General features: G+C 53.4%; 1 protein-coding gene across 2 annotated transcripts; it reads left to right on the top strand.

Moving 5' to 3' along the window:
- The first annotated feature begins 148 nt into the window (after nucleotides 1–148).
- TMEM9B (TMEM9 domain family member B) lies at nucleotides 149–12,191 on the top strand. Of its 2 annotated transcripts, none has more exons than XM_089664632.1 (5): nucleotides 149–304; nucleotides 2,041–2,132; nucleotides 2,845–2,953; nucleotides 4,596–4,730; nucleotides 8,958–12,191. In XM_089664632.1, exons 1-5 carry the CDS (start codon nucleotides 200–202, stop codon nucleotides 9,114–9,116), a joined length of 600 nt encoding a protein of 199 aa, XP_089520758.1. In that variant the 5' UTR covers nucleotides 149–199; the 3' UTR covers nucleotides 9,117–12,191. The 2 variants fall into 2 exon arrangements, with proteins under 2 accessions (XP_089520758.1, XP_089520759.1); XM_089664633.1 differs by having other exon boundaries at nucleotides 8,961–12,191.
- Nucleotides 12,192–13,985: the final 1,794 nt, after the last annotated feature.

A 13,985-nucleotide genomic window follows, 5' to 3' on the forward strand; every position in this document is an offset into this window, starting at 1 on the left:
TCCATCCCTTGGCTCTCGGCACTGTCTGCAGTACTCGGTGTGTCCTCCAGGTGGCAGTATTGCGCTCAGCTCTGGGCGGAGATATGAAGGGCGGAACTGATCTTCTGAGTATTCCGCATTCCGGGGACAGTATTGGGCGGTGCACGGACGGACGGAAGTGGGGCGGAAGCTGAGAGGAGTCAGGTGACAGAGGACTGGGATGATGGCGGCGCTCCGGGGGGCTGGGTTACTGGTTTGCTCTGCGGTCCTCTTCCTGCTGCTGGTGTCAGTCCGGTCCGAGGATAAAGATGAGAAGGAGGGAAAGGTGAGACATATCCATCCACCTACCTCACCTCAGACCCCTCCCCCACTCCAGAATTCCCTCCCCATCTCAGGGTCCTCTTCCTATATACACTGAGACCCCTCCCTCATCTCAGTCCCCTCCCTGGATACACTGAGACCCCTCCCCATCTCAGAGTCTCCTCCCTGGATACACTGAGACCCCTCCCCCAGCTCAGAGTCTCCTCCCTGGATACACTGAGACCCCTCCCCCAGCTCAGAGTCTCCTCCCTGGATACACTGAGACCCCTCCCCCAGCTCAGAGTCTCCTCCCTGGATACACTGAGACCCCTCCCCCAGCTCAGAGTCTCCTCCCTGGATACACTGAGACCCCTCCCCCAGCTCAGAGTCTCCTCCCTGGATACACTGAGACCCCTCCCCCAGCTCAGAGTCTCCTCCCTGGATACACTGAGACCCCTCCCCCAGCTCAGAGTCTCCTCCCTGGATACACTGAGACCCCTCCCCCAGCTCAGAGTCTCCTCCCTGGATACACTGAGACCCCTCCCCCAGCTCAGAGTCTCCTCCCTAGATACACTGAGACCCCTCCCCCATCTCAGAGTTTCCTCCATAGATACTGAGACCCCTCCCCCATCTCAGAGTTTCCTCCATAGATCCTGAGACCCCTCCCCCATTTCATTGTCCCCTCCATAGATACTGAGACCCCTCCCTCATTTCATTGTCCCCTCCCTAGATACTGAGACCCCTCCCTCATTTCATTGTCCCCTCCCTAGATACACTGAGACCCCTCCCCCTTCTCATTGTCCCCTCTCTATATACACTGAGACCCCTCCCCCATCTCATTGTCCCCTCCCTATATACACGGAGACCCCTCCCCCTTCTCATTGTCCCCTCTCTATATACACTGAGACCCCTCCCCCTTCTCATTATACACTGAGACCCCTCCCCCTTCTCAGTGTCGCCTCCCTCTATACACTGAGACCCCTCCCTCATATTACAGTCTCCTCCCTATATACACTGAGAGCCGTCCCCCATGTTAGAGCCCCCTCCCCCATCTCTGTATACACTGGGCCTCCTTCCCCCATCCCTGAACTCTAATCAATAAGCCAATCATTGATCGGTGTACATTGGACCTCATCAATAAATCCCGACATCTCACAATGTACAGTAACAGCATCATTACATTCACTCCTCCTATCATCAGGATCCGTCTGGGAGCGCCTGGCGGGGACTTCACCTTGTCACTGACAGGTTCACTTTAACCCCTTCACACCTGAGGGGACTCAAATCTAAATGCACAATTCTGCAACGCTGACCTGTGTCAGTGAAACCGTCCGTATCGTCACAGCGACTTCATACATCCGGGGGGATTGTACCGCGGTTTTTTTTCAGGACAAATTGGGCTTTCATTTGGTGGTAAATGGTAATGATATCTCCTGATTTTTTTTTTTTTTTTTTTCTATCAAAGGAAAACTGGCCCAAAAAAGTAAAAAAAAAATCTTTTTTTATTTTATATAGCTGTGTTTCTTGTTACAAACATCACCGACCACCAAAGAACGACCCAAAATAAATTCTCCAGCTCTTGGCGATCGCAGCGATACCATATATGTGTACGCAAATATGCCGCCCCCACGGGAAAAAGCCCAGCTCCGTGAGGCCGCAGATTTGTGTGACGTCGGCGTGAAGGGGTTAATAGATGAATGTCGGATTATTTATATTGTAATAGTTTTTGTGCAAAATATAATCCTCTTCTCTATATCTCAGAAATCTGAGGATGTGCGCTGCAAATGTATCTGTCCTCCCTACAAAGACAAACCCGGGAAAATCTACAACACCAACATGACGCAGAAAGACTGGTGAGTGGGGGAGGATTGACGAGGAGTAGAGGGAGTGGTGCAGGGTTGGCGAGGAGTGCGGGAGTGGTGCAGGGTTGGCGAGGAGTGGGGGAGTGGTGGAGGGTTGGCGGGGAGTGGTGGAGGGTTGGCGAGGAGTGGGGGAGTGGTGCAGGGTTGGCGAGGAGTAGAGGGAGTAGTGGAGGGTTGGCGAGGAGTGGTGGAGGGTTGGCGAGGAGTGGTGCAGGGTTGGCGAGGAGTGGTGCAGGGTTGGCGAGGAGTAGAGGGAGTGGTGGAGGGTTGGCGAGGAGTAGAGGGAGTGGTGGAGGGTTGGCAAGGAGTGGTGGAGTGGTGCAGGGTTTGCGAGGAGTGGTGGAGGGTTGGCGAGCAGTAGAGGGGGTGGTGCAGGGTTGGCGAGGAGTGGTGCAGGGTTGGCGAGGAGTGGGGGAGTGGTGCAGGGTTGGCGAGGGGTGGTGCAGGGTTGGCGAGGAGTGGTGGAGGATTTGTAAGGAGTGGTGAATAGAGAAGGATCGGTTATCTGTAAGCAGTCCGGTGTCCACACACACACACAACAATTCATTCAGACAAATGTTGCTTTATCCATCAGACTAGGGTGGAGGTGTCCTGTAGATCACTGGTGGACAAGGCAGGGCTGACAACACTGTGCTCAGGATATAGGACAGGAAATTGTGTTGGCACTTTGCTCACCCAGTATGTGCGGTTCTCTCCCCTCCAGTGATTGTCTCCATGTGGTCACCCCCATGCCGGTCCCCGGTGCCGACGTGGAAGCGTACTGCCTGCGCTGTGAGTGCAAATACGAAGAGCGGAGCTCCATCACCATCAAGGTTGGTGTCGGTGTCATGGCACAGTGCAGAGTTTGGGGTCCTTGTCCCTTATAGCAGCAGCAGGACAGATTTCTCCAGCAGAACGTCAATGAGAAGTGATTACAGGCAGGAGGCAGTGATCACCAGCTGGTAGTCCTGGAATCTGCTCCATACACAGAAGCTGAGAATAGGCAGAGCTGTGAGGTGTTCCCACTTTGCGTGTCACTCTGCGGTGGGTTATAAAGTAGGGGTCCCCAAACTATTCGGTCCTCCGCCTGCACCTGAACACCAGAGCCTCATGGCTCCCCGCCCCTTTGTATCCCCGTCTGAGTCTCCCCGCCCATTGGGCGTCCCCGTCTGAGTCTCCCCTGGTGTCTCCATTGGGCGTCCCCGTCTGAGTCTCCCCTGGTGTCTCCATTGGGCGTCCCCGTCTGAGTCTCCCCTGGTGTCTCCATTGGGCGTCCCCGTCTGAGTCTCCCCTGGTGTCTCCATTGGGCGTCCCCGTCTGAGTCTCCCCTGGTGTCTCCATTGGGCGTCCCCTGTCTGAGTCTCCCCGCCCATTGGGCGTCCCCTGTCTGAGTCTCCCCGCCCATTGGGCGTCCCCTGTCTGAGTCTCCCCGCCCATTGGGCGTCCCCTGTCTGAGTCTCCCCGCCCATTGGGCGTCCCCTGTCTGAGTCTCCCCGCCCATTGGGCGTCCCCTGTCTGAGTCTCCCCGCCCATTGGGCGTCCCCTGTCTGAGTCTCCCCGCCCATTGGGCGTCCCCTGTCTGAGTCTCCCCGCCCATTGGGCGTCCCCTGTCTGAGTCTCCCCGCCCATTGGGCGTCCCCTGTCTGAGTCTCCCCGCCCATTGGGCGTCCCCTGTCTGAGTCTCCCCGCCCATTGGGCGTCCCCTGTCTGAGTCTCCCCGCCCATTGGGCGTCCCCTGTCTGAGTCTCCCCGCCCATTGGGCGTCCCCGTCTGAGTCTCCCCTGGTGTCTCCATTGGACGTCCCCGTCAGTCTCCCCACCCCTTTTGAGTCCCCTTTAGAGTCCCCCCTTGTTAAGGGCATGTGGCCTGGTATGGTTCTTTCCTGACCTGCCGGGCTGCTTGCTTGGATAAGGGTCTGGTATGGATTTTGGGGGGTGGCCCCCACGCCATTTAAAAAAAATTTTGGTGGGGGGCTCTCCCCAAAATCCTTACCAGACCCGAAGGGCTTGGTATGGATGAGATGGGAGACATTAAAAAAAAAAAAAATGTAATTGCCGACAATTCTTTTGACATTCAGTTGTCGGCGGGGAACCCCTCTGACCCCGGGAACCCCTCTGACCCCGGGAACCCCTCTGAGACCAGGAACCCCTCTGACCCCGGGAACCCCTCTGACCCCGGGAACCCCTCTGACCCCGGGAACCCCTCTGAGACCAGGAACCCCTCTGACCCCGGGAACCCCTCTGACCCCGGGAACATGAATGAATTACTACTAAAATACCGCGTGATGTCATCGTAGAACAGATTTTAGTATCGTTCCACATACTCAGATACGGAAAGATACCACTCTGTGAATTGTTCGAAGTCTCGCGGTCGAACATTCTGTAGGTTCGGATGTTCGACCTGCGAACCGAACGGGGGGGGGGGGGGTGTTCAGCCCATCACTAGTGATAACATGAGATATTCTGCCCCCTGCAGGTGACGATTATCATCTACCTGTCCATCCTGGGCCTCCTCCTCCTCTACATGGTGTACCTGACCCTGGTGGAGCCCATGCTGAAGAGGCGTCTGTTCGGCCATTCTCAGCTCATACAGAACGATGACGACGTCGGGGTAAGTAGTGGGGATTCCTACAGGAACACCTCATTTAAAACTGAACCTTCCATTCAGGGACATGGGGATTCTGAAACAGGCGGGCTATGCTTCCACCTTCAGGAGGTCAGGACGCCGGCAAACAGAAGGTGTAGACCAGCCCCCATAGAACCCCTCCTTTACCCAGAATTCCTCAGTTTTTGCTAGTGTCCTGGGAGGGTGGAAGCCTTTCCCTCAGGTCTGGTGATGAAGCCTTCCCTGCTTGGGGGAAACTTTCCATTGTCCCCCCCCCTCCGTTCTTCTATGCAGGTAAGGGGTGCCAGTAGATAAAAACAAGCTGTGCAGCTTTGTGTAAGGTTGGATGATGACCTTGCTGAGTGTAGGACATTTAGCTGCCTCCCGGAAACGGCATCATCCTGCCCTGCCGTGTTGCTAGGATGTTGCTTAGACGCTTCCAGCCATTACTGATCACGCCCACTATCAGAGGAGCGAGCTCTCATTGGATAATGCCCTTGTTATAGGTGTAGACCATTTATGTACCTCTTAAAGCCTAGCTGAAAAACTCCCAGAGATGGCATCATCCTGCCCTGCCTTGTTGCTAGGATGTTGCTAAGACACTCTCAGCCATATCTGCTCACACCCACTATCAGAGGAGCGAGCTCTCATTGGATAATGCCCCTGTAATAGGTATAAGCCATTTAGGTATCTCGTGAAACGTAGCTGAAAAACTCCCAAAGATGGCATCAACCTCCCCTGCTTTGTTGCTAGGGTGTTGCTAAGACACTCCCTGCCATTACTGCCTACATTCACTATCACCGGAGCGAGCTCTCATTGGATAATGCCCTTGTTATAGATGTAGACTATTTATGTACCTCCTGAAGCCTAGCTAAAGAACTCCCAAAGATGGCATCAACCTCCCCTGCTTTGTTGCTAGGACGTTGCTAAGACACTCGCAGCCATTTCTGCTCACACCCACTATCAGAGGAGCGAGCTCTCATTGGATAATGCCCTTGTTATAGGTGTAGACCATTTTTGTACCTCCTGAAGTCTGGCTAAAGTACTCCCAGACATGGCATCATTCTGCCCTGCCTTGTTGCTAGGACGTTGCTAAGACACTCCCAGCCATTTCTTCTCACACCCACTATCACCGGCGAGAGCTCTCATTGGATAATGCCCTTGTTATAGGTGTCGGCTATTTACGAAGCCTAGCTGAAAAACTCCCAGAGATGGCATCATCCTGCCTTGTTGCTAGGACATTGCTAAGAGACTCCCAGCCACTACCGCTCACCCCCACCATCACATGAGCAAGCTTTCAAACCCTTGCACAGGCGCGGTTCTCTATCCCCTCAGAACTACTGCCACAGGGGACAAAGAATGGGCAGGCGAGGGGTTGAATCGGCTGGGAGTATCTTAGTAACCTCCTAGCAACAAGGCAGGAAGGCATGATCCTGTCTCTGGGAGTTTTTCGGTAAGGCTTCGGGAGGTTCGTAAATGTCCGACACCCATAACAAGGGCATTATCCAGCTTTAGTGTAAGCCGCACAGTTTGTATTTCCTCTCTCACCTGCACAGGCAGTTTTTTGGTAAAGGTGAACTATCCCTATAACCACTTCCCATCCAGCCAATGTATATAAACGGCCAATCCGGAGCAGTGCAGGGCGGGTGGCCGTTCATAAATGTCCTCCCTGCTTGTGCGCGCTCCATGGGAGCACACAGCACCGCGATCCGGGGCGCCCACTGTGTCCTCCGGACACAGTGAAACACTGATCGTTGTACGGGACCTCTGTGTGAGATCCCGATCATGTGATCACTGATTGGCCAATCAGTGATCACATGAAGAGTAGTAAGCAAGATGTCACTTCCTGACATCATTGCTTACTACTTGTGAAATCTGTGAATGATCACAGAGATCACATGGTACAGGGCCATTCACAACAGCCTTGTACCATGTGACAAGCTGTGACCAATCACAGCTCTCACAGTATTTCTGAATGGCTGCAGGAAGCGTCCCGGCAGGAAGGGGGGGGGGAGCGTCCGGGCTGCAAGGGGGGTGAAAGCGTCCGGGCTGCAAGGGGGGTGAAAGCGTCCCAGTAGGAAGGGGGGTGAAAGCGTCCGGGCTGGAAGGGGGGTGAAAGCGTCCGGGCTGCAAGGGGGGTGAAAGCGTCCGGGCTGCAAGGGGGGTGAAAGCGTCCGGGCTGCAAGGGGGGTGAAAGCGTCCGGACTGGAAGTGGTTAAATCCCAGTGGGATGTGGCTGGTGTGGTCCTGCATACCTATTTTATTTGGTAGATGCCCTCTGTGGCTTGCACCCCCGGGGAGGAGGGGGGGGAGGGGTTCACATGCACGTGCTAGTAGGGATCTCTCCTATGAATGACCCCCATGATCTGCTGCCAGTATAAAATAGCCCCCCTCCCCCCTTACCCCACCCCACATCTGGTACAATGAGGTGTTTACAAAGCAGTCCCATGAGGACGCGATGATGGCGGCACTTCCTTGGCTCTGCGTTCAATCCATGTTGATAAAATTAAAATCCGGTAACCCGACCCGCTTTATCGGAAAGCCTCCCCCACCTGCCGCTTGTTGTGTAAACTCCGAGTGACAATGGGACGGGAGTGCCAACATGGAGGGCCCGCCGCGTCTCCTCATCTCAGCTCCCGGCTCCGTGATACACATCGATCAGGAAATAAATTCTGATTGGTTAACCTGTCCACACATTACCATCTGTCACTTTTTTTTTTTTCTTCATATCGACCAATTTTCAGTTTAACTCCGTCCTGGCATTCAAAAAAAAAGCCGTGTGATTGGCTGTCACGGTGGTCACATGATAGGGAGCCGATCCTGCCAACTACTGATCATTACTGGGACTGAAAGCTGGTTTTTCACAGCTCCGTGTCAGTGCTGGGAGCGCAGAAACACCGCCTGCCGACGCGTTACCCGCTTCCAGATATACTGCTACACGGCAGCACGGGCGCGAAAAATCATGTGTAATATGTATATACGTAATTTTGCGGTTCCACGCCCTACCCGCCCATTCGCGGCTGCAGCTTTCAATCACCGAGTCCCGGCCTGTGATTACTCGCTGGCGCCCAGTGATTACCAAGGATCTCCGACGGGGAGGAGGACTGTTTTGTTCACGAACAGTCCTCCTCCCTGTCGGCTCGGGTACATAGTGCCTGCTGGGGTAGAAAGGAGGCTGGCCTGATCCTGTCCTGTTAGATGAGCTGTAAGGGGCCCCATGTGTTGGGTTGTAAGGGACCCCCTTGAGTTGGGCTGTAAGGGACCCCAGTGAGTTGGGCTGTAAGGGACCCCCGTGAGTTGGGCTGTAAGGGACTCCCGTGAGTTGGGCTGTAAGGGGCCCCCCGAGTTGGGCTGTAAGGGACCCCCGCGAGTTGGGCTGTAAGGGACCCCCGCGAGTTGGGCTGTAAGGGACCCCCGCGAGTTGGGCTGTGAGGGACCCCCGCGTGTTGGGGCTGTGAGGGACCCCCGCGTGTTGGGGCTGTGAGGGACCCCCGCGTGTTGGGGCTGTGAGGGACCCCCGTGAGTTGGGCTGTAAGGGACCCCCGCGAGTTGGGCTGTAAGGGGCCCCGTGATTTCTATTGATGGCTTTAGTGTAAGGTAGTCTGCATGGGGCCCCACAATACACATGTATGACAGGGCAGCTTTTTAAACGATGATAGCTGGTGGGTGGCAGTGCATGCTGAGACTTGTAGTTCCTTGGCGGCTGCGTGTGGCTCGTCGGTATCACATGGGTCAGGGATGCCACGCCCTTCCACTGATTATCACCCGTGTTAACCCCTTCGTGGCTCTGCGCAGAAGCACCCTCTTCAGGAAAAATAAAAGCAGATTAAACCTAATATTAGCATAACTCCTCCCACGAGTCAGGAAGCTGTTACAGCATCTTGCTGGCCCCCATCTGCCTGCGTTGCATAGGTAAGCACAGAGACCCAGCAATGACATCACTATGGGACTAAAGGTAATAAAAACTGAAAGATTTTAATCTTTACAGCAGAGGTCCCCAACCCCCGTGCCGTGGACCGGTACCGCTCAGTGGCCTGCTGATGACTGGGCAGGAGGAGAGTGGCGACTGCGTTCTGGACCGCAGATCCGCGCAGAGAGCGGGAATCTTTCTAACAAGCAGCTGCCGCAAAACCGGTCCCTGGTACCAAAAAGGTTGGGGACCGCTGCTTTGCAGCACAAGATGCCATTGACCTCTCCTCATTTCCCTCCACTAACCACACTTGTCTTCTGCAGCAGGACCACCAGCCTTTCGCCAACGCCCACGACGTCCTCGCGCGATCCAGAAGCCGCGCCAACGTATTAAACAAAGTGGAATACGCCCAGCAGCGCTGGAAGCTGCAAGTGCAAGAACAGCGCAAGTCCGTGTTCGACCGCCACGTAGTCCTGAGCTAAGGTGGAGCGAGACGCCAGGCGGAGGAAGACGCCGCCGCAGTTCTGATCTTCCCGTCTTCCCGGTTACGTTTTTTTCCACCCCAGCGGCTGCACGTTGTGTACCTCCCACTCGGGGGCTCCTGTGGACATTCGATAGACTCCATCCTGCCAAAGCGCCTTGCGATGGCGTTGTAAATACGCGGAGTTCTCATAGAAAGGGTTAATATATTCTCCCCCTGTCGCGGATGTAATATTGTAATTAGCGAGCGTTTTTGATTCGTCCCTTCCATCTTCGTCAAAGGACTTGGGGTGCCACACTCCTGTCATTGGGTCCAAACGCCTCACGCTGGCTCCACCCCTGGCGCATCTTATGTTATCAATTTGTCTCCCGCGGATGAAACGAGGAAAGAATGTCGCAAACCGCATTCTGCTACATTGTAAGACTGGAACAGACCAGATTCCGGGCTACGCCTTCCTGTAATGCATTGCTTTTGCACGAAACGCGTAGGTGCGAGTTTTTTTGGTTTTGCCTCCTGAGCCCCTTCCTCGTGACTGATATCTTCATTAATTAAATAGGGTGGGGGGCACTTTGTAGCTCACACTCCTGTCATTGGGTCTGCTTGGCTGCCCATGAGCTCTCCGGCCTCCTCCCGCCTCTCACAGGCTCCACCCCTGACGCATCTTATCATGTTACCAATTGGTCTCCCGCGGATGAAACAAGGAAAGAATGTCGCAAACCGCATTCTGCTACATTGTAAGACTGGAACAGATTCCTGGCTACACCTTCCTGTAATGTGTTGCTTTTGCACGAAACGCGTAGTTGCGAGTTGTTTTGCCTCCTGAGCGACATCTTCATTAATTAAAGGACTCGAGGGGGGGAGGGGCACTTTGTATTTCACACTCCTGTAATTGGGTCTGCCCATGGGCTCTCCTCCCGCAGGCTCCACCCCTGACGCATCTTATCATGTTACTAATTGGTCTCCCGCGGATGAAACGAGGAAAGAATGTCGCAAACTGCGTTCTGCTACATTGTAAGACTGGAACAGATTCCGGGCTGCACCTTCCTCTAATGCAGTGCTTTTGAGTGAAACGCATAGCTGCGAGTTTTTCGGTTTTGCCTCCTGAGCCCCTTCTTCATGACTTGGGGGGGCACTTTATAGCTCATGCTCCTGTCATTGGGTCTGCTTGGCTGCCCATGGGCTCTCCGGTCACCTCCCTCAGGCTCCTCCCACCTCCTGCAGGCTCCTCCCATGATGCATCTTTTCATGTTACTAATTGATCTCCTGCGGATGAGCCGGAGGTTCCTGAAATAGGAAGGTTGCAGACAGGTTTCTGCTACAATAGAGGAGGGGAACAGATGCCGCGTTCTGCTTTCTGCGATGTGTTGCTTTTGTACGAAAAGCGTAGCTGAGATAATTTAAGCGATTTGGGGGGGGGGGGGGTTGGGTATGATCAGGGGGTTTATTTTACTTTCCTACCACCAAAGATTTAACCACTTACTGGCTGTCAACCTAAAAGGCTTTTTAGTAGCTGAATCCTGCACTCTTATGTTCCCAGATGTCTTTGCAAACTACAGAACCCCTCCCCCTATGTTAGAATTCCAGCCTAAACCAAACTATATATAAAAATGCCCCCCCCCCTCCTTACCTGTGAAAAAAAAAAGATGCATAGACTTACCTATATGATTTCCCACCCATCCCCATGTCAGCCAGTGGTGGCTGCAGGGGAGAAGAGCGAGTGATCTTACAGTGGCTGGTAAAGCCTGGAGCGGTGATGTTACCCATGTGCCAACCATTGTCGGTGCTCTCTTCTCCCCTGCAGCCGCCACTGGCCGACCCGGGGGATCACGTGACCGGAGCGGCCTGAAAACAGGTAAGTATATACATCTTTCTCACACAGGTTGGGGGAGGGGCATTAAGACTAGTAAGGTTTAGGCCAGAATACTACTTTAACATTGTTCCCATCTTTGTTTGCAAACTGCAGAACCCCTCCCCCCCCATGTAAGGTAAAGGTGTTTTGTAGTCCTGTCATAAGGTGACAGTGGTACTTCAGTTCACAGCATTGTCACCTTAGGGCAGGAAGTGTGTTACTGGCAGGATCACCAGATGAAAATAAATAAAAGAAAACAAATGCAGCCGCCGCTTTTACTGAAACCTAAACCTCCCGCATATCCCCAGCCTGACGGCCAGCAAGGGGTTAAATTTCGGGTTAAAGGACAAGTCCAAGTTTTAATGCTTTCCCATATTTGGCGCAGAACATGAAACGCGGTCCCACTGCCCCCCCCCCCCCCAATAGTGATCTGAATTGTGGCTGTAAATGGCTCCGCCCACACAGTGGCATCATCCAGCCCACAAATCTCCTCTTCACTTTGCAACTCGCCAACCGTTCCCTCCGTCTCCGGTCGTCGAAGCTCCGCCTCCTCCTGCGGGTCCATAGGTTCGGTGTGGGGAGGGACGCTGTACGTGGAGTGTCCCTTTAAACCTCCCCTCCCCCCATGTAGCTCTAGCCCCATATGAGGCTCCGCCTGTTACAGGTTTCGGGAGCCCGGAGCAGTATCCCAGAGTTGAATGGGAAATGCCGGTTCGCTTGGCTGCGATGTTTTCAGGAGTAGGTAGGCACAGGCAAGCTGGTAGTTCTCCCAGAAGAGGTCTCCTTTAACACCAGATGCCAAACCGGTGTTGTCACCGATCGGCAATCGCTTCCTGATATGTATTGTAAGAGGGGAGGAGCCAACAGGTCCTCGCTGGGTGGAGCCAACAGGTCCTCGCTGAGCGAAGCTTTCCCAGGAGTCCCCAGAGCCAGGAACACGTAAAAACCTCAAGTGAGAGCTCCGTCCCCCCTGTGGCCTCCCACAATGCATTGCCTGCACCTTTCTACTGGCTGATGGGGGAGCATGCAGCTTCAATCCTCCCCCGACACACAGGTCCTCCTCCTATTCCTTATAGATCAATGGTCTCCCTTCTGAAGATATACTGTGAATGAGTCTGTCTACCCAGAATTCCCTCCTCCGCACACGTCGTCATTGCACTGAATCATCGGAAATGTCATTTTACAGATTTTGTAATTTAATGATTAATAAACTCGAAAAAACTGTCACCCGGCGTCCTGTCATGTTTTCTGATCTATGAGACATTAGAGCGTAAGCTCTTCTGCTGCAGAGAGTGATGTGACTGGGGGAGGGGACATTCGAGCGTAAGCTCCTCTGGTACAGAGACTTGAATTGACTGTGGGGGAGGGGACATTAGAGTGTAAGCTCCTCTGGTACACAGACTGATGTGACTGGGGGGGGGAGGGGACATTAGAGTGTACATTTTTTGTTTATTAAAATCTTGCAAACAAAAAACATCATAAACATATTTACATATATACAGAATAAAATATATATAATTAAACAAAACCAGCTTACTTCAGCAAAACAATAACAAATTCTGACCGTCACCTAACCACCCCCTCAGGCTAAGAAACGATTAAATATTCATCCCACACACTGATCCCACACACTGATCCCACACACTGATCCCGTACACTGATCCCGTACATTGATCCCGTACATTGATCCCACACACTGATCCCATACATGCCGCCTTTCTTCAAAAATCTGATGTTACAAAATCTAGGGGACGTGAAAGGACAGAAAGAGAAGCCACGCCCCCAGAGACTGACAGACAGCAGCTACGGGGACCTGACATTCCTCCACGCCTTTGTCCAGGCTCCCGGCTGCCACCTGTCCTTCTCAAGACCCCGAATCTTCCCAACCTCACCCAGAATGTTGTTCACCACCACCTCGACAGGAAGGACTTTTTTGCGAATGGAAACCTGACACCGTGCATTCCACGTGTGGTAACGGACTACTAAGCTAACTAGAAAAAGTGTCTCAAAATCAAAATCCCGGAGAGTCTGAAAGGCTCCGTAAGACCACTCCGCGTAACTCAAGCGGGAAAGGAAAGGGATCCCCAGAGCCCCACCCACCTGCTTGTAGACTTCTATATTGAAGGGGCACTGAAGCAAGAAATGGTCCATCGTCTCCTCCACTCCACCACACTCCACTCTTGGACAACCACGGTTCTCCGCAGAGCGATGCTTCAGGTTGCCCTTCACATAGAGTCTGCCATGGAACGAGAGCCAGGCCAAATCCCGAAACTTTAAAGGGATTCTCTCCAGATTCATCAAACGCAGACCCTCCCTCATAACCGGGCCTGGGCAATCCCTCAAGGCCAATGGCTCGCTAAAGGCAGATTCAACAACCCTCCTCTCCAGGGCCTTCCTAGGAAGAGATTTAATTTCCTCCACCGTCACTCGCCATTGCCGAAGCATTTTCAGACACGGGGCAACATAAGCCGGGAGCTTACCATGTTGGACCCTCAGGCTTTTCACTGGCCCACCATTCTCCCAGCTCTGTAGAAAAGGCCTAAACCAGGACTGAAAAATACCAACCCACCCAGGCGGTTCCTCTGCCAGCATGCTACCAAAATTATGTTTCAAAAACATCAGAGAAAAGAAAACCACCGGGTTGACCATACCTAGGCCACCCATCCGCCTGGGAAGGTAGGTTACAGACCTCTTAATGAGGTTCAGTTTGTGCCCCCATAACAGCTGGAAGAAACAACTGTAGATCCTCGCATAGAGAGACACTGGCAAAACACAGACAAAGCTGACATACAGAAATACCGAGATCAGGTAAGTTTTAATCGGGTCAATCCTTTCCCTGTAAGAGAGTTTCCAATCCTTCCAGCTGGCCACCTTGGCATCGGCATCTTGTAGCCGGCTTACCCAATTTACAAGGCCGTAATCACCGGGACCAAATCTGATGCCTAAAACTTTAATTTCCTGCTGGGGCTCTGGGAAGGCGTCCGGAAGGGTAAAGCCTTCGCCTTCCTCTCCCATCCAGAA

This window comes from Staurois parvus, unplaced genomic scaffold, assembly GCF_062004578.1.
Source record: "Staurois parvus isolate SC_StPar_1 unplaced genomic scaffold, SC_StPar_1.0 ptg001974l, whole genome shotgun sequence".
Lineage (NCBI taxonomy): Eukaryota > Metazoa > Chordata > Amphibia > Anura > Ranidae > Staurois > Staurois parvus.